At 42.5% G+C, this 26601-nt stretch overlaps 1 protein-coding gene across 2 annotated transcripts in view; it reads left to right on the forward strand.

Annotated features, from left to right (window-relative positions):
• Positions 1-423: 423 nt before the first annotated feature.
• epb41l4b (erythrocyte membrane protein band 4.1 like 4B) overlaps positions 424-26601 on the forward strand; it is an 81909-nt gene continuing 55731 nt past the window's right edge. Inside the window, exon 1 of one of the 2 annotated variants that reach the window (XM_066691470.1) lies at positions 424-1224. In XM_066691470.1, coding sequence (XP_066547567.1) covers positions 943-1224 — 282 coding nt within the window. In that variant the 5' untranslated portion in view covers positions 424-942. The remainder of the gene's footprint in view (positions 1225-26601) is intronic. The other variant, XM_066691471.1, reaches the window with a different exon arrangement.

Consider the following 26601-nt stretch of genomic DNA (forward strand, 5'->3'; position numbering starts at 1 on the left):
GCTAATTAATCAATTAACTCATTTCTTGGAATTAGTATTGCACAATAAGGACATTATCGTATGTAGCTATTTCCCCTTAGACCCTATCACTTGTATACTTGGTATCTTGTATACGTAACTACCTGTTAATTATGATTATGATTATTATCTTCTCTAGCAGATGCCGCCAGTCCAGACAACGCACCAACGTGAAAGTTTCCTTTTTTTTCTTTTACGCAGGCGCATAACAAGCTGTTTGTCCAGTTTCTCTGGTCGAGTTACCTGCAAGGCATAATCAGTTTCGATGAGAGAGAGAGAGAGAGTGAGTGAGTGAGTGAGTGAGTGAGTGAGAGAGAGAGAGAGAGAGAGAGAGTGAGTGTGTGAGTGAGAGAGAGAGAGAGAGAGAGAGAGAGAGTGAGTGAATGAGGCTGCGGGGTTCCCAGGGATCGGGGCTTTTGCAGTGAGAGGAGCGGAGGAGAGGAGAGGAGAGGAGGAGGAGAGGAGGAGGAGGAGGGCAGTCTCTGGGTCCAGCGCTGTGGATCTATCAGTCACCTGCGGCGGCAGCAGGGGCGCCGAACTTGCGACAACTCCGGAGGAAATAAAACGTGCTGTACACCTACACAGCGGATTGGTCTCGCAAAGAAAAGAAATAATAAAGCCACGACAGCAGCAAGGGAAACTGATTCTGGATTAGTTTCTTTTAATTGTATGTATTTATTCCCAGTGAACGGGTGGATTTCCTCCTCGGCATGTTTTAATCTGTAGTGGAGTAGCTCAACTCTTGCCTTCAGAGTCGCAAGTGCCCCGGTTGGCACAGCCCTGCGCTTTGGGAGGACGCGCCGCTGCTGGTGTGGCTCCGGCCGCTCCGGAGAGTTCAGCTCAACCCGGGCCGGGGCTGCCGCTCACAGTGACGCCGAGCCCGGTGCTTTGTCGAGGGGGAGAGGGAGAGCCGCGGGAGGGAAGATGATGGGGTTTCTGCGTCGGACCTTCGGCCGGCGGTCCATGCGGAGGTACCAGGCGCCGGACGAGCGCGACGGGAGAGGCAGAGGGGCCGCCGGGGGTGGAGGCGCGGGGGGCGGCGGGGGCATCGCTGCCCTCCAGGCGCACCAGCAGCAGTTCATCCACACGCCGGTGGTGGTGAGCGGAGGGGCGGTGGTGCACATCCCCGCGGCCGGCAACAGCAAGTCGGCTATAACGTGCCGGGTCCTGCTGCTGGACGGGACGGACGTGAACGTGGACCTGCCGGTGAGTGCCGAGGGGGCTTCCCAAAACACAGAGGTGCATATTTGTTTTCCATCTGCAGCCGCCCCCCATGCATTAAGCCCGGGCTGGGAGTGAAGCAGCAGCACGACCCCGTACTGATGACTGTGCTGGAGTCCCAGTGTGAGTGTGGCCGGGCGCACAGGTGGCCGGCGTGCAGGCTCCCAGCTCGGCCGGTACAATAGGTCTGTTTTCTGGGAGACTTGGTAACATTTACTTTGGCGTTTGCTGGTTTGTGCCACGGTGTCCTGTTTGGCAGTGTGTCTCATTAGTAAAGCCGTAGTAAAGCAGCGCGGCACTGTGCGGACGTGTGCTAATGGAGAGGAGAGAGGCAGGGGAAAAGTTCAGATGCGTCTTCAGTCCCCGCACAGCAGGTAGCAGGATAGCTGTGTTTTGGGGGGAAATGTTGTGCGTGCGTGGTGTACCAGAGACACCTAAAATACCATTTAACATCTGGACGGGGGCATTAATACGTGTGAATGACAGTCCGAGAGTATGAAGTCGGCCATTAGCTGGAGGCCGAATCAATTCCCCGCGGCTGCAGACGAGCGCAGGCGGGCGGGCAGGGCTGCATGTTGCTCCTGTGTAGCATGTAAATCTGCCCAGATACGCATATTAAACGTGAGTGTGCGTGTATTCAAAACCGCAGTCATGCAATAAGAAACCACCTTTGTAGAAGGTTGTCGTTATTTGCATGTATTCATATATATTATTAATATTTATGCTAATACTCAGATAATAGAGGCGCACTTTCATTCACATTTGCATCGCTTTGAAAAGAAAAGCAGTTTTGCAGGCGAGCACCGCAATTGCAGAGCACAATCGATTCAACAGGTGTGTAGAAATCCCAGCACACGGGCATCAGGCATCTACCCTTACAAAAAGCGAAACACTGGCGAAAAAACATTGGTTTTAGCTTAAAACATGATTCAGTATAATCACTTGCGATGGCACAGACTGAAGACGCACGCTATAATGCATTGAGTATGTTGCAGCCAGCTCTAATGAACCAGACCAGAGCCCCGGGTTCACATGAAAAATGTGCCCAGTTTGCAGAGCTCCAGGTAATGGCAGCTGCCCTTTAGATGGTCCTGATTTACACAGGGTTTCACCCTAAGTAGGAGAGTTACTGTAGTAACAGATTACACACAAACAAAGATAAAGAGATCCTGTAAATAGCTTGCTCGGTTATGGTGTGTGTGTTTTAATGTTAATACATTTCAGTATTGTTTAAGAAGTATCTGCCAATGGAGTAAGAGCATTATAATAGATTTTGCCAGTCTAATTTTCTCCAAATAATCACATTTTAAAAACCGTGTTGCGTTAACCTATCAAAACTAGATTTCTGCTGGCCAGGCTTGTGTTGTGTGTTCCTCTTCTGTTAGCATAGAGACAGATTGATATGTGAGAGGGTGTGTGGCATCAGCAGTGGGAGAAGTTAGGAGAGGTTGCGTTGTGGGTGAAGATCCAGGCCGTGTCACTTGGTAGGTATGGCCGTTGGGGTGGGAGCAGAACCAGGAAAGAGCAGGACCACAGATGCCAAGGTCAGGAAGAGAGGATGTTGACGAGTCTGCAGATATCAGTGATTTAGAGGAGAAAAAGGAGGAAAAGCAACCGCAGAGGTAGAAGAGGGAGGAGGAAACGGAACTGCATGATTCTTGGGCCGGTATTATATTTGATTTTAGATTTTCACCATCATCTCAGCATTTCGTGTTGACAAGGCCATAACCGACGATGGTGTCAAACCCACACGTCCTTGCACACGCATTCAATATTTTTGCACAGAAATGAAATAAATGCCGTGCTTGTTATTTGCCAGTTATGGGCATAAAGTCGCAGAGAGGGTTGCTATAAAGAAAGCAAATATCAATACACTTAGTTCAACTTATCCTCTGTCTACGCAGCTTTCTGGTAAACAATTTACACATTCATGTAATGGGATCATAAGGCGTCTTAAGTAACATCCAGTTTTTATGAGATTATAAATCATGTTATGCATGTTTAGAAATCTGTATTTCAGTGAGGCTCTGTTTTCTTTTTCCTAAAAACGAACTCCCAGATACTGCCCTGCGCCCAGAACGTACAACATCAGCCTCGTCTCTTCCCAAACACAATCCTCTATGTCTTTGTCAGTGTCTTCAGTATGAACTCTTGACAGTGGTTATGGTGTTATAGGGTGCTACTGAGCTGCGAAGACTCTAAAACAACATCCAAAAACCACGGTTCACTGTAAAGTGTTCCTGACCTCATACAGAGAACTTGCAACAATGCATCTGATACAGTTACAACTCATCACAATGGCGCTATTATGAAGTGGCTTCACAGTATGCCTACAGGTGTGCACTTCTCTCTCTGCTTGAGGAATGCAGGATAAAACGGAAAGTGCTTGATAAGTGGAGACTTTGCAGTGTGTGTGTGTATGTGTGTGTGTTTTCTATACTATACTTTGAGCTGTTTTCCTGTGCCATATTAGCTGTACCTGCAGTTGTGCTTGAGGTTAGGATGCACTAAAAGGCACATGGTCTTTAGTTTGGTCTTGTTACAAGTAAAAATCCCCCATCAATCTAAGTAAAGTCTGCAAGCGGGCAGACAGTCGGGCACAAAAGAAAAGACCTTGAAGGGATCAGTCCTTTATCGAAAGTATCTTAAGTGTAAATTCAAGTAGAGTACAATGCAGTGCATAAAAACAAGAATTGAGAAGAGGTATTGGGGGATTTAGGAGAAGGAAACGATGCCAATGACTTGGAAGAAAAAAAAAAATGTTGCTGGAGACAAATGTTCTAGTTACATAACTGAAGAATAGGCTGCCTATCAAAGGACACTATGAGCTGCTTCCAAGATAAGAAGGCAGATGTTATTATGCATTTACATGGTTATTGAGATTGCATGTAGGAAACTGACTATGTTTTGGACTATAAAATCCTCAGCTGACCCTGTCGGTGGAGGCTGAACCGTGTACTGCCTGTTCAAATGTGTCTCGCAGTGGATTAGGGACAGGTTGTAATTCTGAGAGCAGCGTGACCGAAGTTTGAGAGAGCATCGATTCTTCAGATCGTTTACATTCTGGCAACTTCTCTGTCCTCCTGTTGGCCTTGATTCAGCTGTCTGGGATTGTGTGGTGGATAGTTTTGGATTGTAGTTCAGGAATGGAAATTAGACTTGCAAATCTAAGCACTGTGAGACACTGCAGGTTTCATTTTTAGCATTACCAATGTTTGTTTTGTGTGCATTTATGTGCTTGTGCAGAAGTTCCCACGTTGAAAATATGCATACAAATGTTTCAGCTTGTAACTATCATACATGATCTGTCATCCTGATTAATGGGGAATATTTGCCTGCCTTTGACCAGATTGATTGATTAATGGTGCAATATAAACGCTTTAAAGGCAAAGCATCTAGTATTTACATTATGGATTCACTCTAATAACTTAATCTAGGGCATTCGAAGTGGCAAGAGCAAGGAGGTGCGTTTGGAGAAGGACTTTGTTTATTTACAGAGCTGGAATAAGTAAACAGACCACGTTAAACAAAAATCTTTTAGGAGGAATGTTATTTGCTTACTTAAATTGGCCATGTATTGTGTTGTCAATATCTCTCTCTGCAGATGGCAAGTGTTTCAGATCTGCCTTCTGTATATTTTGTTTAAATTGATTTATGAAAATATTGTCTTGCATTAGCGCAGTCCACTGAAATACATGTGTTCGGTGTCCTCCACCTTTTAGATGTTAAAGATTTGCTGTAAAGATACCATGGCAGTGAAATGGACCTCTTCTTGGTGTAGCATTGTGCCCTCTTACAGTTCTTGTTTCTACATTCCACTTGGAAAGTCAATCTGGAGAAAATGAACTGGCTTTTTCTTTATGGTTTGAAAGGGCTACCCAAACCCTGTTATTTTTTTCACCTATGGCTTTTTGAAGAGGTGCTGAGCTGTGCTTCCTTTGTTTAGCCACTTCATTTCAAAATCAGCCCCCAATAAGGGCCATGAGCACTAATGAACGAGTTGCATTAGCAGGGCCTCCATGTTTCCCAAGTGACGCAGGCTTACTGTACTGCGCAGTCAGTCCCACAATGCCGTTACCAGGCTACTTTATCTCGCAGGTGACTCATGATCACTGTGTTGGAGCGACCGTTTCCCCGTATATAAAACATCGATCGGCTACACCTTGATGAGTGCCGTAAAATGCATGATACGGTCCTGGGTTTTTAAGACGCACTACACCTTTTTATAACGCAGTGCTTCACAGATGTTTTATGATCCCTTCAACAAGTTTCTATTTTGGTTTCAAGAAATGGGATGCCTGCTTGATGAATTGATTATATGTCAAAATGAATTAAACCAGTGCCTTTTAGAGGGTTCACAGTGCCTAGGAATTCAAGCACTTCTCTGCAGCTGGTGCAGGTGCTGCTCACACTTTCACACATTTCTTACTCTGGCTGTCTTACACTGTGCGATGTTGTCCACACTCATTGACGCATCCTTTCCTGTATTTCTTTTTCCTTATGTGATGCATGACTTTCGCCCCTTCCCTTGTAAACATTGTAATATCAGATTGTCATCTCCTGCGCTGATTGAGGGAACAGCCGAGGGCACGCTGCCATGAACCGCGGCTGAAATTGAAATTGTTCAGCTCTTTCTCCGCATGAGTAGCCATAATAATGCATTAGCGTGTTTTACGAAGAAAGCTATGGGCTGAGGTTTGCAGCGGGACGTGCCAGCCATAGGTCAACAGACGAGGCCAGGCTGTCTGCGAATGGGCCAGCGAGAACGGAGCAGCCCTCGATTAAGCACCGTGATTATGGATGTGGTCGAGGCCTGGGTTGGTTCACGAGTAAGTTTTCCCAGACCTTTTTATTTCCAGAGGTCTGGGCTGTAATCCAGAGCAGGACTTGTATGGGTGAAATGAATTCTGTGGTCTGGCCTAAGTCTGACGTGCATGTCAGAAAATCCCATCCCATCCCCCCACAGTCCAAACATCATGCATGTCAATATTTAACCCAATTCTCCAGCCTTGGCTGAGACACACTACTGGCTGAGGGGCACATCGATCAGAGAAGAGCATCCCGGTTGTGAGCAAGATTTTCCTCTATTGGAATTGATTTATAGAAAATACAAACTCCTATACCTTTAAGACCAGTATGGAGATTATAAAGACAATTATACAGCTCGGTTGCTCTAGACTGCGTGCCTTGCCAAGAATTATTCCAAGCCTTCATATTATATATAAGCCTTCAAACAAATATTTGTCTTGTACCATGAGAGAGCAGTTAAGTTATAACGCTTTCATGTTTGCCTGCTTTGTCATTAATTACATGTATACATTGTTTTTATAGCTTATCTATGTGACTATAATGTAAAGCATGAACATACAGAAAAAAACCATTCAAACATTCACTTCAGATTGTGTTCTTCATTTAATTTTAGGAGTTATATTTTTTAAATTGTGTGTTTATGTTTGCACTATTAAAAACTTCTGGAGTGAATAAATCAGGGTTTTGCAGTTACAACTGAGATGTTTCGGTTTGCTCTGACATGAAGAAAGAAAATACTGAGGGAAAATCTTTTCGCGTCTGGGACATTCACTTAAACTGATGTTTATTTAATAGTTTTAATTTCTGGATGCTCCATTGCATATCTATTACACGCTGCATTTTGCATTCATAACCCTTTTTATGCTTACACATTTTAAACTAGGATTTAGGCCTAGCACTTTTGTTCTCCCAATAATGACAACAAAATAATGATTTTTTTGATACATGAAATTAAAATTGAACAAAGGTAATTTCATCCTCATAGCATGATTTTTTGTATTAAATAAAATGAACCCTAGCCAAAGCCACAGCAGCGCATTGACTGCTTTCTGATGTGTTTTTTTTTAACTGCAAAAATATAGTAATAATACATAGGCTAAATATATGTTTCTATTTATTACTCTGCACTAAGTATGCTTGTTGATCTTTATCCCTGGCTTGTATAAGTGCTTTAAAAAGCTTTAAATTGAGCAAATGAAAATGTGCTAAGTGTTAATGATTCCATAATATTAGTACTCAAGGCTTGATTGCTTCATAGCGCTTTAACTTTGCTTTCCGGTTTCCTTTGGGGACGTGTTTTAATTTTCAAGCATTTGCTAATAAAGGGCTACACAGGCTCATTGAACTTGCTCTCCCAAAGGAGTCGGCTTGCTTCTGAAGAGAAAGTGTGCCCTGGATTTGCATCGCCGGTTGAGACTTTATTATACTTGAGAAGGAAGGACTCGGCAGAAAGCCTATGCATATGATTAAGTCTCCCTTTAATCTGTGTCAGGAAGGGTGAAGGAAAGAGGCAGCAAGAACTCCTGTGTCAAAAATCCAGGCAGCATCCCACTGCTGTACGACACGCCGTCTCTGTGTGAGGAGGCTGAATGAGGCAGACAGTCCTTGTCAACTCTCAATGTCCTCAACCACAAAGATAAGTCTCCACTAATGGCATTCGACTTGTGCACAAGTTCTGTTCAGGCTAGCGTTGGATGTGGTCAGGGGTCTGAGTGGGGTGGGTAAACAGTGCCTTTCTCAGGGTCTAGGAAAGAGGTTGAGCGAAGGTATTGTTTCTCCTTCAAGCATCTTTTTTTAGCATCTCGGCTCTGAGCACAGTGTTCTGTCATGGGTCCCGTGGTAAAACCCTTCATGTAGAGATGTTAGAACTCGGACTGGTTTTCACACTGTAACTGTAACAAGTTGAGGTGAAAAATGCATTATACATTTTTTGGCCTGTTTTAAGAAAACATCCAGGTCCCTCCAGGATTTGACTCAGCCCTTAAATATCTCTGAACCATATTAATCGAAGGTATAGAAAGCAGGAAACCTCACCCCCTCCGCCCAACTTGCATTCCCTGCTGAATTTTTGTGTTGGGTGTGACTTGATTTAAACGATCCGTCTTCCCATCAGCCAATCGTGTATCATTTTCTGTCTCATCTGCCTGATTACAATGCCCACGATGTGGCCCAAAAGTCAAGAGCTCACCACCGGCTCTTGAGAAATCTAGAAGGCCTGGAGTTAATTTGCATCTGCAGTACAGTGGTGCATCATTAGCACACAGTTGGTGCTATTAAAAAGTGCCAGCTCTCGTAAAAAGCTGTGTAACCTCGTGGTGGTTGTGTGGCACTCAGGGAGGGGCAGCAATTAACGATTTACCTAGTCAACTGAGATCCGTTTCTCTGTGTTATTGCAGCTTGCCGTTGTTTCCTTATTTACTGATGCTCTGTCATTTAATTATATTTCACTTTCAAGGTTACTCCTTGTTGATTCTGCTAAAACTAAATTGGAGAAAGAAAATGCACAACAGAAGTCAAAAAGAAAAACGGAAAAACAGGCTAATCTGATTGCAGAGAAAGCCCAGGTGGGGTGTGTGTAATCTGGCATAAAAACCGCTCCCCATGCGCTTTTTAATAAATACTGAAGCTGCTGTGAATTGAGCTGGAGCCGTAACACCTCGGATACCGCACGCTCTCTCCCCGGATGTCGTTGCCTAAATAAACAGCTGCTACCCTGGGACCGGCTCTGTTGCAGTGCTTTCTCAGGTGGAAAGGGCTATTAATATTTTATCATCATCCATAAGCAGTCTGCAGCAGCGGGATGGAGAATGGAGGTTGGAGGGCTTGGGTCTGTAGGCAGAACTGACATGATTTCTCCCGATGGTTTACAGAGTTGCCTTAATTCTCTTGCGATCCTTCGTGGCGTCTGGTTCTGCTTTGCCACGAGGCCATGTCATTCGCACAGGGGCTGAATATATAGGCAAGAGGTTGTGTTGAATGAATCGACACTGTGCAGGAGAAACTGATTCTCTTGGTGTCAGAGCAGACCAAGCTTTTAGGGGTTTGTGGGCTCTTAAGGACATCGAGAGGTTTTGTTTGGTGAATATCAAACTGTAGTTCCTTTTGAAGCATGAAAATACTATCTTACTGTAGCATTGTAAGATTCTACGCCCTAACCTCGCCTTAACTTTCTACAGTATCTATCAAATCTGGCTTTATTTCTTCTGTTTGCATTACATCAAAGAGGTGACCTAAGTGTTGACTGTGTCATCAGGGGAGGAAAGGAGAAGGAGAAAATAGATTGTGCATGCTGTGTAAAAACATAATGGAAATAAATAAAAGTCTGGGTTGCAGCCAACCTATGCATTTAGGAGTAAAGGACTATTGTGAAGTTGAGATAATAAATAAAAACCTGCTCTTGATTTATGAGTTTAGCAGACTGTCATTGCATCTTCATCAAATACTAATTGTAGCTTCTTTTTTTGAAGATAAATAAGTTAATTATAGGGGGGGGGGGGGAAACACTGAGGATAAAATTAGGACAAATCTATTTTTAATGAATTTCTCGCCGTTCTGGGCATTCCAATTGCCATTCATTTTCTTGGGCAAGCCTGTGACTTTTATTACCCTGCAGGAAGGAGGGTAAACATGAAACCTAAGCATTTTATGATCCTATGACATTTCAATATCAGACCTCTGGTTTTCTTTTATGTTCAGATTCAGTGTCCATCCACTGCAACAAGACACCCTGGCGAGCGTTCCTCAGCAGTGCATTACTTTGCCTATGCAAATAAAATCCAAATGTCTCGGTGCTGCTGCAGTATATTAACCTATTGCAGTAATCCAGCTGTCTTGGAAAACACAGATTACAATGGGTCACATGTTCACACAAGGATCTTGAGGCCGACTCTTGCACTAGATAAGCTGGATATGAGACAATTCAGCTGTTTTTATTATGTGATCCATGTTCCAGACAAAAGTAAGTCGACCCGCTGTCTGAAAAAGTCACTCTCTACTTCACAAGGTGCACAGAAAGGTTTGACCCCTAAACCTGTTTTATGTGTTTAGGTGACACCCATTGCCTCCACCTCAACAAGCTGCAGTTGAAATGTACTAGTGAATGAATGAATGCATGTCATGTTTGGCCAGGTAGGAGAGGGAGAGAGAGATTTGATTTTCAAGGGAGAGTGGGGGTGGTAAATGTACATTTCCAGTTGTACCCATGTTTTATGTAAACTACTGAAGACGCTTACTTCTGGGAGGAAATACTTCCACACCTTCCCCACAAAGCTATAGTGTTCAATTCCAAGGGGCTCAGTTTTCCCAGTTGTTCATCGATTTAAGCTTGCAGTATTCACAGTGATTTACACAGTCCTTTGGATTGAACCCCACTACAACAGATGCATTATATTTAGCATGTACAGCATGCAGACCCACTTCTTCCAGAAAAATAAAATATTTACTTTTATGTGAGGAATAAGACTTACAAGGGAAGGTCACGGCTCTGTTATGGCATGGTATGAAAAGGCCTGAGGCAAACCTCGATCAAGCACCAATCCACACGGAGCTCGAACAACAGAGACTTGGCTTCTGAGTGTGAGGAATCTCCAGAAAGTGAAATATACATCCCATTATCTGTGTACTTGCTATGCTCTGCATGAACACAGTGTGTAGGGCAACTGGTCCATTGAGAGGAATTGTATAGATTGTGTGTGTGTGTATATGTCTATGTATTAATAATAATAATAATAATAATAATAATAATAATAATACATTTCTTAGCAGATGCCCTTATCCAGGGTAATTGTTACAATACATCACATTATTATACATATATATGTGTGTAGTGTCTGTGTGTCTGTGTGTAGTGTGTGCACACAAGCTAACTGAATTAATTAGCCACAACCAAGGAAAGAAAAGACATATGTTTCAAAGCTGACTGAACCCCTCTTGGGTTTTGATTGAGTTGGTTCTCTTACATTTAAACATGTACTCTTAATTTTTTTTGTTTGTCTTTTTAATTAAATGCATTAAAATATGTAATGGATACTGCGTGTTCATTGTCGTCATTTGCTTGAATTGTTCAATTGTTTGCAACCTGTACAGGAGTGATTTCTCAGGCTGCTGCTAGCCTGTTTGTACATGTGTATTGATTAACGCTCTAGGAGAGTCCCAACCTAGTTTTTTTTTTTTACAAAATCCGTTTGGGATCTCTCAAGTCGGGGCAGTTTTCTTCACCGGCAGTGACCTGCAATACATGAACAAAAGTTGTATGGTCATCCTTAAGTTCAGGATAAATACCATTACAGTTTTTGTAGACTGAGTTATTTGTTTTTCTGTTAACACTTTACTCCCAGAAAATATTTTGTCACTTCAAAGATGTCCTTTTGTTTTGTCATGCTGTTTAAGTTTGTTTTAAATGTACCACGTGGGAATACCTTACAAGTTTCAGAATCTAGCACTGAACAACACTTTCTGTGCCAGAGCATGTAGGAATGCAACAATTTGTAACCAATCAGCAAGTTCATAGATCGGTTAAACTGGTTTTTGTAAGTTTCGGTCACTCGTGGTGTTAAGGCCGTGGAATGTTAAGCAGACGCACGGGTTGGATTATTGATACAAACGCAGGTTCTTGAGCGGCTGCGAGTGGCTGTAGCTTTTTCACAAACGCATCCTGCGAGATCTACGATCGGATCTAAACTATGTTTCTGCTTTCACTGTACACAGGCCCTGTCTATTCAGTCGCAACATCATTTAATGCAACAGCCCTCCTCTCCCCCGGTCCTCTGTGACTTCCATCGTTTGTTTACTACAGTGCTCTGGGGGGGGTGTATGGTGATCGTATCAGATCGTATCTCATGCTGCCCGTCAGACCCGTGTGTGGTCTGTTGAAGAGCTCTGTAGATTGACTGGATACTAAGGTTATATTAACTTCTATGGTCATAATGACTGTATTGTAGCTATATTACCAATGCAAAATTCATTGATGTTTGTTATTCTGTATCGAGTGATTGACAAAGCATGCTCCGTTCACTGAAAATTTTTATTTATCTATCTTGAACTATAAACAGCCGCCCCATTAACATTCACTTCCATATAACCTTTCTTTGCTGTTTGGAAAAACTCCTGTTTCTTCCCAACCCATGTTCAGGCTGCACTGTCATCGGACTGGAGTGTAAAGTTTCCATTGTCCTTGGCCTTATAAGGAACTGCAGTCATTTAGCACAGTTTCAAGCTCTCTGTAAACGCTAACCTTACAGTGCTTGGCATTGCTAAGTTGGCCAGATTTGAAAGGAAAGGTTAATTTCAAAATTAGGGAATTAATGAGACATGCCCTCTTATATTATAACTATAATATGATGGGGAAGAGAGAAAAGGAAAACTGTAATACCTTGAGTAGGCCTCAGTTCTTTACTCTAAGACCGATTGTAGTCATGCCCAAAAAACTTTGGAAGGAAATCTATTGAACCATTGAACCAATCTATTGTGCCACTGTAAAATATGGCCTTTCCTAGTGAAAATAATTTTTTTTTTTCCATTATGCTTTTGAAATTTGAATTGTGTCTTAATGTCAGCTGAGATTGATTCAAGCCTCCGAGAGATTTGCCAGAATGACTTGGAAAAACGTTTCGGGAATGAAGCCGTGGCTTTGTGGTCTGAAAGAGAGCTGCTGTTTGTGTTTTGTGTCCTCCCTTCTTTAGTGAATTCCACCAAGTCATGTGTCAATGATTTATCTGAATGTGATCGTGAAGAAGATTATGCATCTTTCTTCCTTATTCCAGTGCAGTCATACCTAAACTCCTGTTACAACCTGGCAAGTAGTACCTACAGGTATATTTCCTTCAAATGCACTTTAGTTAAGTATCCAAGTTTGTGCCCGGGCAGAAAGAAGCTTTGTGTTCTTAAACAATATATCCTTTATACCTGCCCCCTGTCAGCACACAGACAGGATTTTGGTCTCCTTCACTGCGGTAAACCCTCCTCACAGCACGGAAGCTGAGTAGCATTAACCTTTGAACCGCTCTGTGTGGGAGCGCAGGGAGAGAGCCAGCTCTGTCAAGGGCAGCGCGGTACTGGGGCAAACTGTAAAGAATAATTGAGAGATACTGATGGATTTCACTGTTGATGACATCACCCAGAATGCAAGGGAGAAAAAGAAAAAAAGGAAAAAATCTATATGTATTGTTTTATTTCACAACTGATAGTAGATGCAAGCATGCAAGTTTATGATTTTAATTTTGTTTCTTTACATCATAAATGAGGCGATGGAGGAATGGCATGTTTTTAAACCTATGATGGGCATTGTAAGTTTGTTATGAGTATCATGAAGTTTATTTTCACCTGGATGGTAGACTGGGTGCTGGTGTGCAATCTGTAGCTCACAGGGAATCTGCAACTCCCGAGTGAGATTCCACATGTTGGAAAGTGTAGTGACCACGTGGGCTCAGGAGTTTTCATCTTTTTCTGTGTGGTGCCTGAAACAATTTTTGCATTATTTCAGTGTTTTTGATCTGCAAATACTGACTTCTGAGGTTGTGCAGACCTTTTGGTAAAAAGCAGTTAACTCTCAGAGTGATGACATCAAAGTTCATGATCCGAGACAGTGAACATGTACTCTGACCTGATTTATACACTGTTGTCGATATTGCAAAATACTGTATGTGGGGGAGGGGAAAGAACATATGGTTGACATTTAGCTTCTAAAACTCTTACAAACCAAAATTGTGGTTTGTTTTAACAGTAATGCTTGGGGGGAAACTTTACAATAAAGTTCTGTGTGAGAAAAAACAGGAAAAAGTGAACTTAATGATAAAATCACAGATGTCCCCCCCCAAAATAAATGCTCATTTGAGGTCAGACTTATTTCTTTGACTTTGTTTAACTGGCAGTATACCAAAGCTATCTTAATGGTGAATTTGGAATAGTACAAGACAGGACTCGAGGCAAGATCAATGCATGAGTGTTCCAGCAAAAGCAATTGTAATTTAAGGAATTGTTCTTGTTGCAGTATATTGTTCCCGTGAGGCGTGCCTATGGACACAGATTAGATATCAACGTGCTTATGTTACACATTAAATTTGAAAGAACTGAATTGGATAAAAACTAATTCTGTGTTACGCTGCAGGCTTTTTGTGACTGATATGTTTTGGATAATATAGCAGTAGGTTTAACCAAATGTTATCTTATCAGTGTTACACAAACCTGATGCACACCACTCTGGTCTGAATGACATAACCTCAAATACGTACCATCCTCACTGATGCATGGCATGAATGGCACCTTAATGCAGCTGATCTACGCTTTCCTTTATATAGAGGTGAATAAGCAGATCATGTTCTGTATTTACACTTGCTAAGCAAATATCCTAGCATTAAGCAAATATCCTAGCATGATCTAAGTGGGGAAAAAAATCTATTTATTTTCATTCTTCGTGCACGCTTTTATATTTTTCTGCCTCACTGCTCCCATATCAATTAGTGTTACTTTTATTATCACCTAATTAAACATGTACCATCGCACAGAAAGCACAAAAAGTTCAGACACGGGAGAAGAACAAAAATGAAGTGCCTCTCGCAAATATGCCGGAAAATACGATTTTTATAATGCTACCGCTAAATTAAAAAGCCTGCACAGAAGCATTTTGCATTGGAAATTATATGGAGAGATGTCTTGCTGCCCATCTTCTTTGTGCGGTTGTGTCATTTATAAAACGCAAGTTACAATGGAGCTTGTCAAGCGGCAGTTTCCTGTTGAGGCCTGTTAAATGCACCTCAGAACAGACCTGCCAGTCAGTGTCGGGCCTCATTCTCACATTAGGGACCAGTGCTCCCTGGGGACTGATGTAACCGAGCTTGAATCAGTCAGAAGTCATTTCTAAAGGCTCTGAGGCAAGAGAGGACTGTGGCAAAGGATCATGGCAATGCTCTCTTACATCCTGTAGGCTTTTTCAGTGTGACTCGCTTAAAATCTATAACCTTAAATATCGTTAAAGCATTTTTTTTCTGTCTGCATTGAAAATCGACTGTTTTGTCAGTGTATAATCGGTGCGTTTGCTACAGTATCCACTCCTCCTCAAAAGTCGCTTTGTAATCCGGGGTCTGAGAACGTCGGGGAAGGGAACACAGTTCTACTAATTGACATCTCTAGGCTAATTAGCATGGTATGAGGATAATGCCCTGCAGTGTGAAGAATAATGCAGTCTTTCTAGGCAGGCCATGCTGTAGAGTGGCTTACTGGCACTAATTAGTGTTCTGATTGTAAGAGCATCTCTTTAAAAAAGAAGTGGGCAGGTGGAGTTAACAAAGGAAGGCCAAAGCCCTCGGAAGGGATGGGAGGGAGTCTTCACAGGGTGGTGTCACCGCTGACTTGTCTAGTCAAGTCCCAAATGCAACTGTGATCTGCAAGGTGACCTACTTTCAAAGTTAGGGGGGGGGGGGGGGTGGATACCTGTGGAACAGATCAACAGCTGAGCTCTTGCAGTGTGTTGGCGGTACTGTTCGGATTCCCAGTGCAACCTGAACTGTGGATCATTGTTAGAATACATTTTGTCTCCATTACACATCTGTTGCATGTTAAGTTTGTTTTGTATAAATAATTTATGTAATGTATAAGTAGGCCTACATAGCATGCTAAATTGTAATCGTGTATACAGGTGAATAATAAGGTGTCGAATATTTTGAGGTATGTAAAGTGACTGGCAGTTTTCTTGTCTCGCACCTGCTTTTAATCTATTTGAATTCGATTTTCTGTTAACGTTTATGTTAGGTTATTGTTTGCGAAGGGTGTGTACAGACATTGCAGTGTGGGGTTGTAGTTCAGTTGCACACAGCAGAAATGTTGACAAGTCTCGGCAGCACATTCCCACCTCTTCTAGATGCTGTAGCTCAGAGAGAGAGGATTCACAGATTGCTTTCCATTTCCTCTTACGTCTGCTCTGTAGTGATAGTGACTTGACTTTTGAATGTACATGTCACTTCAGTCGCACGTACCTGGGCCAATATATTATCACTTAGGTGGTGACCCCTTTCTGACCTTTGACCTCAGCAGCAGGGGTCAATTGTCCACAATTTAGAAAGCACATTTTAGCATAGATGCAGAACTGTACCAAGATTGCTGTAGTACTTTGCAAGGTGTTTGCTTTGACTCAAACTAGGAGAAACCGCATTGCTTAAAAAAAAAAAAAAAAAAAGTCTGCCTTTCTCCTCACGTATCAGCAGGCCAGTCTTGTCCTGTTTTCTACAGTTCAGATTCTGTGCCTACGAATGGGAAAGTGATGGATGGAGAACCTGTTTCTATCCTGTTTTTTTTTTTTCCGTTCGTGGTGCAGCGTCATAAAGCCTGGCTAGAGTGGGTGAAGTGATTCATCATTACATGATATATTGCATCTTTCCACAGGTGTGCATTGTGATGCATGAGCACACTGCCCTACACAGTGAGAACTCAGTCACTACCTGTTCGGCAAACAGGGAGCTACATGCAGCTAATGTGCCTTGCAGTTAAATGCACCCGAGACGACAATTACATTATGTTACACAGAAACAAATACGTGCTCTCTGGATGAATCACCCGCATGGATTTATTTAATGTCCTTTCTGAGGTATAGCTATGTAAGTTGAGTGGCACAATGGATGTTTATCAGGGTCAGTGTGCTATGCTATGTAAATGTGGTGCCTTTAGGTGTTTTAGCCTTTATGTCATTTTCTCATTGGAGGGGATCTGCTGCCAACACTCTTCCTTTAGGTTTGAAATGGATAGTGTTGTATCTAGTGAACGGTGGGTAAAATATGTATGCCGCCTGCCTTTCCCTGTTTGGTTCGTTTTTCACATCGTTACGTTTTAATTTTGATGGGTATCCGAACACTTGTGCAGAGCTTTAAAATGTGGGCCCTATAATGTCAAGATTTGTTGTTGTTGTTGTTGTTGTTGATGATGATAGCAGTATCTAAATCCCATTCTTCATCGACACTGCTCTGCTGTTGAAAGACTCTGCTATTCTGCTCAGGCAGTAATAACTTGCCCTGGTTTCTGATCTGTTCACACTTAGGGAACCGAGGTGAGGTGAAGAGCAGGCATGATTTTCATCCCATTAGCCACCAATGGAATAAGGAAAAAATGCCTGATAGTGGAAATACAATGAGGTTTGATCTTATTTTAAAAGAATGTGTAAATAAATGTTGTTTTTCTCAGGCACCATTCTCTGGCCAAGAAAGCAGAGACCCCTGAAGCTGTTCACAAGTGCCTATATAAGAAAGTGTTAACAGACTTTTTGCTTTGGGTTTTTCCCTGAAGCCTTTAACCAAGGTACAATTACAGCCAACAAGCAATTTCATTATAAAGCTACAGGAAACTAAAGTGAAAATAAGCCAAATTTTTCAGCACCTGTAAGTTTATCACCAGAATTACCTTCCATTATCTTGTCCTGTGCGTACCATGTCTTGTGTTTGGTTATGATTTGAGTTACTGGTAGGACTCTATTACCGGAAGACTTAGATTACACATGGAGGTATTTAGAAGAACTGGTTTTGAGAGCTTTGATGTCATATGTGAAAACTGTATCTATTATTTCAAAGGGCTCAGCCATCAACATAAAACTGAGTTCATGTTCTAAATTCCATTTCAACATTCCATTGACTTTCTAAGAATGCTTTCGCTCACGGAAGAGTAGTTCGGAGACGAGAAGCTACGGTAAAAGAATTCCTCAGGGTGACAACAACAGTTATCTGACAGTCTAATTAAATGGCCTCCAACTGGCACTTTAACAGTTTTCCTCGGGGGTTAAATGCAAACACTTCTGTGATTACAGGGCAGGTTTGCGAGAGTGACAGTATCACCCTTCTTAAACTAGTCTTGGCTGGAGAGTCTGGTGTGCATTGATCTGACGTGTTTTGGCAACGTTCTTAGGAGATGTTTATCAAGGACTGAAATGTGTGCTTTAACACTCACAACTGTGCTGCTGCATTCCATTGTGTTTCCAATGGAGAAAAATCACAATCCACAATAAGAACTCCTCAAGCAGAAATATACTAAATGTGTTTGTCTTCACAAGGGGATTTAACATGCTGTACATTTTTGTACTGCTGTTTGATTGAAGGTTATCTTATACTGAGGTTAAAGAGCTTTTGGTTTCTGTTTCAATATGTAGCCATATTTTGCATTTTGCTGTTTCTCCAGATGTTAATTCTGACAAGTAGATTGACTTCACCATGGAAACAACATATATAGGTTTGTTCCCCCATCGTAATTTTCTTCACTGCAGAAGAAAATAAATAATGCATCTGTCTTTGCATAATTACCAAGAACTATTTTGTGTGTACAAAAAAAAATCATACTCCCTGTTTAATGTACCTTGACATGACGTAAAATAATTAATCCTGAAATTTTAACAACTTCACAAAAACTCTGCACATTCGGAAGTCATTGTAGCATGACGGTAGTAAAATTAGTCGTTCTGATGAGTTCACATTTTCAGCCCTTGTACTCCCTCAGTAAACAAGGGCATAGTCGTTAGAGGAAGTGATATTGAGTCATTTTTGCATTTGTATTAATTTAAAGTGGTCTTCTCTTAAGAGCGGTTGTGAGTGCTTGTGGAAATGGCACTTTCAGTAGGTGGTACGGATGCAGAATAGGGAATATCCTTTTAAGCTCTAGCACCCTCCACACACTGACGTTTGTTGAGCCTTCATCGGTTTCGGCTCCTTTTACGTCAGATATGCAGGTGTGCAGTCACCTACACCACCACCCTGGAGCCAGCCCATGGCACGGTGCCTGCGGGGGTGCCTTAGCAAAGCTTCATTAAGTACCATGAAGTGGAGGTCATTGGGAAACAGAGCCATATAAAAACTTCTAGATGGATTGATCCAAAGGTGGCTACAAAGTAAGTATGCTTTGGACAGGAGTTTGCCTGACGTTCCTGCAAAGGTGAGGACTTAAGGAGTCCTAGTGCAAGTCATGCTAACTCCAAAACCCTGACAGAACACTCTGGAACAGGTATTGTACGCTTTCAGCAAGTGTAAGCCAACGTTCACCTACTTCTCTAACTGCAGTAAAATCCCCAGGTAATTATCCCAGAAGGCGGGGGTTGGCCTCATCTGTGGAGTAAGTTCTTGGATTCCTATCGAAGCGACACTGCCAACTACCAAACTTTAATGTGTACCAATCAGGTTTCGATTGCTCAGTGAATTACGATACACTGAGCCTGTGGCCTTTAGCCTCGAGAGAGAGAGAGAGAGAGAGAGAGAGAGAGAGAGAGAGAGAGAGAGAGAGAGAGAGAGAGAGAGAGAGAGAGAGAGAGAGAGAGAGAGAGAGAGAGAGAGAGAGAGAGAGAGAGAGAGAGAGAGAGAGAGAGAGAGAGAGAGAGAGAGAGAGAGAGAGCATAGCACATGGTGGTGGTGTTTTTTTTATATTATTTTATATATTTTATATTATATTATTTTCAAGAACTACACCTTGGTAAGGGATAACTGAAGTTTCCTCATAAACCCACTCTAACTTTGTTGTAGGTGACTGTACCAGCTGGTACTGCTGTTTTACGGTTTATTGTAAGCTATTTATATATTGTATATAGAAAGTAACTCTAATCTGGGATGAAAGGGCCTGTTTTGTGTGTTTGTGTGTGTTTTGATCAACTGCCAGCTTGGCAGAACCAGAGAGAAGGTCTTATGATCAGGGCAGCTTTTGGAGCTCCTGCTGGGCGCCAGGGTCACTCACCCTAACTGCAGCAGGAAAGAGACCCTCGCGGAGGTGAAGGTCTTCTTTTGCTGTATTGCGACATGTAAATTGACAGTGCCAGCCATGATTTCAAGAGAGCGCCACAAAAGCACAGAGGAAATCATATATAAGGTCCATCTGAACACTTCGCTAGGTTCAGAAGAAAGTGAGATCAACGTGTCCTGCACAATTAATTTTGCAGGAATAACCGCAGTGCATACTGAAAGACTTACTCACGGCGCACATTGACATAATAAATAAAACAGATAAAATGGAACCTGTCTACATGCAGTTGGTGCCTAATTAAACACGGTGGGCAGAAATGTGTCTGGAGATTGTCAGGCTTTCGGTGGTTTTGATTCGTTCTGAGTGGGGAGCTGTTTTTAGCACAGTTTGAACAACTCTGCTGTATCTTTGGTCAGAACAGACAGGGGCAGTGTGACATTATTAACTCCCTGTTCGTCACCCTGCAGCAGTGTAACATGGAAATTTTCACAATGTCAGCTTACTTCTGATGAAGCCATAAAGGGAACATGCTACATGCAAGTTGTTGGTCAAGGACAGGGAGGGCAGTAATTCAAAAGGTTAAAGGAAGTGTTCTTCTGTGCTTTGGTAGCCTAGTGTACAAATTCATTCATTTAGGAATTGTCTTAGCTAATCTGAGCTAGATGTGTGTAAAGAAACAAGCTGTGTACTGAGCTTCACCTGTCTTCCACACGTTGCCATTCTTTTATCAGAGATCTGCTGTAAAGCTCCCTGTCAGAGGCATCGTCCCAGACTTTTGTCATTGTGAGTGTGAGGAAGAGTAATGAAGGAGAGTGGAGGGGACCAGCGCAGTGTTTTTATTAAATTGTTCATTGCAGTGTTCACCAGTAATCACGTCCTGGAAAAAGGAAAAAAAAAAACACACGCACTCACACACAAATGCCATAGATCTTCTCCGAAACATGCTGTTCTTGGCTCTGACAAATGGATGAACCACTTCACTATGGCAACCAGATATGTTTGTCTTTTATCATGTATTTATTTTTTGTCGGATGAATGTTTCCTGCTTCTGAAAATGAGATCCCTGCCTCAGAGCATTTTTTTTAAGTATATGTACTCTGCATTGGGGAAAGAAGGAGGTGGAAATATATTTGATAAAAAATGTAAAAAGAATTCTGATGGTGTGCTTCAATCTTATTAGTTGAAGGTGATTTCATTGATTTCAATCGTTTTGCTAGCTTTAGTGACAAGTGGGTTCTGGAGTCCACAGACATGGTTCCCTGTAGAGCTGATTCAGAATGGCTTGATTTGTCGCCATTGAAAGATGAGATGGAGTCTCTTCTTGTGGGCTCCACCAGGCAGTCTTGGCAACACAGAGGAACAGCGTTACTGAAGGAGGTCGCATTGACACTATCTCACTGTAAAACTCAGCTGCTGCAAAATAGAGAAATGTCACGGAAAGCATATAAGCATTGCTCAAGTCTCAGTGCCCATGCCAAGCTTTGAGCACAGGTTGTTCTTTTTGTTTACCCTTCCATGCATTATTTATGCCTTGGCTTTGAATTCAAAATAATATAACAGTTGCTTGGTAATGTCATGCTGTGATTTTAAGATATCGATAGGATATTCAGACTTGCAGAGGTGCAGAGTGAAACTAAATGTCTGGTTTAGTAATCTGTGTTCGTAGCCGTGTCGTTCTGTCCTGTGGTTATCACGTTCAGATCCTCCCGATCACTAAGCACTGTACGCCTTTGGTTTTGTAATGGTGTTTGCTACTGTTTGGATAAGCTTCGCCAGTTGTGATTTAATCTGAGGGCACCATATTCTGTTCCTTATTATATATTTTTTATATGCCATAAAGTTATGTTTTATTATCTTTGCTGGTTAAACATTAGGGTAAGATGGATTCTACTCAGACCACATTGGATTTTCAATGGAATATATATCCCAAAATAAAATAAAGTTCTGTTTTGTTTGTGTGAATTGAACCTTAAACCTACATTTTCAAGTCCAGCAGCATGCCACTCAGACAGTATGATTTGAATTACATTGATTTGTATTTCACAGACTAATTGGTGAGATGTTGCTGATGATGGAAATGCAGAAATACTCCATATTATTGGAGCAGATCTGATTTTCGATCCACTCTTGACTCTCCCATATATATTTTCTATAGGAACGTCAACAACACTAAGAGATAAGTATGGAGGGCAGCCCTGCTGTTCCAGTACTAGACATATGTGTGTGAGGCTGAGTGTTGGTTGAGAAATACAGTTTTCCACACATGGCCAGATCCATGCAAACACAAGATACAGAAACCCCAGTAAGTACGCCAGTGCGTTTGCAGCTTGTCTCTCAAGTACAACAATCCTACTCATTGGAGAAGCAAGTAGTAGGCTCCTGCACTAATAATTATTTTGCAGGAGATCTAAAGCCACACACACTCACTGTGCTGGTTGATAATCATGTTGATTCAGCTGTGAGTTGAAAGCTTCTCGGAGCCAATGTTGTGAGCCTTCTGTCCAAAGCAGCGATGTATATCTGCAGTTGTTAGGTGAGACAAACCTCACAGTGGCTCAAATGCTTGGGTGCCGCACTGGACCGGTAACTTCACAAGGTTTGCATTTTACTTGCTACCTGTGAATCGTAAGCCTCACTTTGACAGATGGCGTTGGCTTCTTGCTGACATTTACAAATGGAGCTGGGCTGATGGATCATTTGGCAGTGTTAATTGCTGCCATTTGGAATTGAATGGGGAACTGTGTTTGCTGGCCAAGCTGAGAGCCAATCGTCTATCTCTCACATTGCAGGAAGGAGCAGCGAGATTACAAACCCCTGACGGCCAGCGATGGCGAGTGACTGTTTAACGAGCTGAGGTGCGCCGCGGTGGTAATAACCGGTTATTGTTTTCTCCAGCTATGTTGTAGCCCCCAAGGGTGCAGTGAAGAGCCTGACGGTGGAGAACCTGGGCTGTAGACACGCCGAGATTCTAATATGTTGATAATGAGACACGAATCTAACATGCATCCATGAGAGCTAACGGCCTGACCTTTTGAGTAGTGTTGAACAGGTGCTGGATACTGCAGGACAGTTTGGTGATTTTTACGAAGTCGGTTTTCAAACCTTTGCTCTCTCTCTCTCGCTCTAAAACCAATGGACCTAAATCATTCCCTAGACACATAGACGGGCACATGTATTTTCACAGGACTGCGGCAGCACCTGTGTTTTGCTCTAGTTTTCCTCATTGGTGGACAGGATGGTTGGGGCTATTGCATTTCCGACACGGCATATTTATTTACTTATTAGCTTGAGTTGTGTGCCTTTTATTTAAACTGCAGCCCGTGGGACATTCGAGCTGAAACTACAAGTTATTTTTTTTTGGAATTGTTTTGTTTTGCTCCCTCACAGAGATAACTTAATCAGATTATCAGATCCTGCACATCCACTCCGCTGGATCCAGTCTGTCTATAGTGTCAGCCTCCATTTACAGTTCTAGGATTTGAATGATAATGCCCAATACCAGTTTAAACTACTCAAACATGTTAAGACTGAAATGTTGTTTCTGTTGTGGGTCTATGTATTGATTGATTTGCTTTAAACAATAAGATAGGCTACATGTAGACTTGACATTTGCATCGATCACAGATCAGGGGACAAAGGATGTGACAACACCACTCTTGCAGTGCTATGGTGAGCTGTTGAGAAATAGACAAATAAAAACATTACAGAATAAAAAATGAAGATTAATTGACAGCATCTTTATAGTGATTCTTCCTGTCATGTGACTTTTTGTGGTGTTTGACCCGGCGTAAAGCATCTGTTTTACGGTCTGTCTACTCTGTGTTTGTCAGGCCTGAGCAAATGTTGATATATATATATATATATTTTTTAATCCTACCTTTCAGTGTCCTGTAATGTAGACCTACTGCTGGAGCAGGCATTCATCTCCTTTGTCTACTGTGGGTGGGGGGTGGGGTGAAAGGCTCACTTCCACCACCAGTCATTTTTCAGACCAAACAAAAGAGAAAATGTAGGATTTTACTATGAAGCTAAAATGAAAGAATAATATGATCATTGTTTTCTGTGACAGGTGCGTTGCTCCTCTTCTCTCTTACTCAACTGGTCTGCGTTGCCTAACATACTCCCACTCGGCAGGTGTGGTTATTCTGTAATGAAGTGATCCTGTGAGAAAGGTAGAAGGGTTGCCAAACTGGCAAATCACGCTTTGTTATGGAGTTATTTACAGGTTGCATATAACCGTTTTTTTGTAATGTATACATGCCTAATTTCCATTTGCTTTTCCATTCACAACATATTGTAAACTGCGCTGTGCGGGGGCGGTGGGCATGATTGGTCTCTGCTCTACTGTGTTGACAAACGGGGTGTTTGGTTGCTCGCCTGCCGCTTGTATTAAATTAGATTGGGAAACATAATCGCAGGCACACAGGACAGGATCCTAGCAGTGTGTCCCTCAAACTCCTGCAGTTACTCATTACTGTATCTCAGCTTCACATTTTCATTTTGTGAAATGTTTCCCCGGCCCGATCTATTCAGAACTTGAGCGCTATATCGGAGGACCTGCTTTTAAGTCACATCTGCCTATTACTGTAATTGAGAAACAGTGTCTGAGGGGGGGGATAAATATATAAATCTTGAAGAATACAATGACACCTAATACATTGAAGTGACACTCCATTACAATATCAAAAATCAATCCAATACATAGGAGAAACTTTGTGTTGCTGTAATCGTATTTAGTAACCAATATTTCATGGTCTGATTTGCTGAAGCAGAAATTGTTTTGAGATAACCTCACAACTGTAATTTGATTTTATGTAGTTTCTGGATTACTTGTCTGTCATCTCTGGAAAACGGGACCGAGTAGTCTAGTCTGATTAAAAAGCTGTACACTAGAAGAGTACTATTTAAATCTGGTTTTACAGTGTCAGTAAATGTGCCAAAACACAGCATTATACACTTACATGCAGATCATTTTTCTTAATCTACATATGATGCAATCCTAGCAACCCCACCTGAACTGGTGTACGCTTAATTCCCTTTGACCACTTCTGTTTAATGTTAATTTTGTTGGTACAGATCAAGTTATAGTTCCCAGCAGAATGTGGTGTCGGTGTAATAGTATACGACTTCGATCGATACACAGTAAATATGGGGAGAATCCAGATTCTATATTTGGACTATATCTGGAAGGATCTAAAAGCATCAGGAGACACAGGAACACAGGATGGTCTTTCTCAGGATGTTCCCGCTGCAGGAGGTGCCAAGCTAAGGCTGGCTGAGTTTGCTCAAGAGCTGGCCAGTGTCAGCCCCTGACTGGTTATTTATTAACAGGAGTTCAGCTGTAGTATGATGGCTTATACATAATACATACAAGAAAATCCCTCAGGAGGAATGTATAACAATGATCGATTTGTATAGGGAAGTTCTGTATATATTTTTCTGTAGCTTTTTAGCAGTAGTAGTAATGTTATTGTATTATATAATTTAATATAATATAATATTGGTAGTAATAGTGTTTGTAGTGGCAGTGGTAGTAGTTGTAGTGGTGCTGTAATGTCCCTGTGCAGTGTAGGGTTGGGTCTGCACGTGTGAGCCGGCGCAGGGGGGCCGTGATCGCTGTTTTCACTGGCTTAAAATTAGAAGTAGGGAGGTGGCGTGCGAGGAAGCGTGCGATTCTGGAGGCTGTGGCTGTTGGGTGCCATTGCGGCTTGGTGCCAGGCTGCCAGCAGGGCCGCACTAAGGCAGGAGCAGATGGACACGGCGCACAGGCTGCACGGCGCCTCCTACAGCAGGGGGCCTCGGCAGACGCTTGTTAGAAATGAGAAGGGAAATTAACCAAAAAGATGCACTGAAAACCCATATGATGCACCTGGTGTCGCTGCTCAATTTTTATTTTCCTGCTTTATTATATGCAAAATTATATATACTATGCAAAATTTGACCTTTCTTTAATTTATTTTTTATCATTTCTTTTTCTTTTTCTGCTCTTTATGCTCAGTTGTGTTACATTGTGCACACCTCTGGACTTGTTGATGCGTTCCTGTGCCATTTAAAGCAACGTCTTCCTCACCCATATGAAACTTATCAGTCTGAACACACCCCTGTAAGGAAGATACCACAATGCAAATGTCTCAATGCAATACTTTCTCTCCTAAGAGGACTCTTTCTTTAAAGAGAGTGGAGAGAAAAGAGTGACTGATCAGTGCTGGACAGCTTCATCTCCAAAGATGTTAAACAAGTGAGGCGGGAGTGAAGGAAGAGGTAGGGGGGCAAACTCATATTCCCGCTAGAAATGAAAGGCGAGAACGCTGCGCAGAACAAACATGACTAAAAGCAGAATGGACAGCTGAAAGGAAGCCAGATAAAAGCCAGGAAAAAAGAACTACTCTGGTGAGGAGATGAAAGGCAAGGAACAAAGAGAGTGCTGTGTCTGTATGCTGCGTGGCCTTGGGTTACAGCACATCCTAGCCTGTTGAATTATGGGATCAGGGTACTGACCCACACACATTCTGTTTGCCGGTGGAAGATCTGAGAGAGGTGCTGGCGTTTGCCCGGGACCCCGTATCGGTGGCCATCCAGGCTGGATATAGACGGACAGGATGTGTGTGGGCTGGTGGACTCTGTGGCACATTGACACTGACTGCTGCAGAGAGGCAGGGAACATGGTCGCCTGCTCTGATGTCAATATCCGTTCTGCCTCCATGCACCGCCTGGCACAGAGCTGCCCTGTCTGTGTGGCACTCCGTGGCTCCCCGCTCACGCTGCGCACATAATTAAAATGACTGCGGCCAACACGGGGCTAGCCTGGCTGGCTTCAGCCCATCATGCGTTTTATCACCCGTCCTGACACGCGTGATTAGA

This window comes from Amia ocellicauda, chromosome 18 (assembly GCF_036373705.1).
Source record: "Amia ocellicauda isolate fAmiCal2 chromosome 18, fAmiCal2.hap1, whole genome shotgun sequence".
NCBI classification, from domain to species: Eukaryota; Metazoa; Chordata; class Actinopteri; order Amiiformes; family Amiidae; genus Amia; species Amia ocellicauda.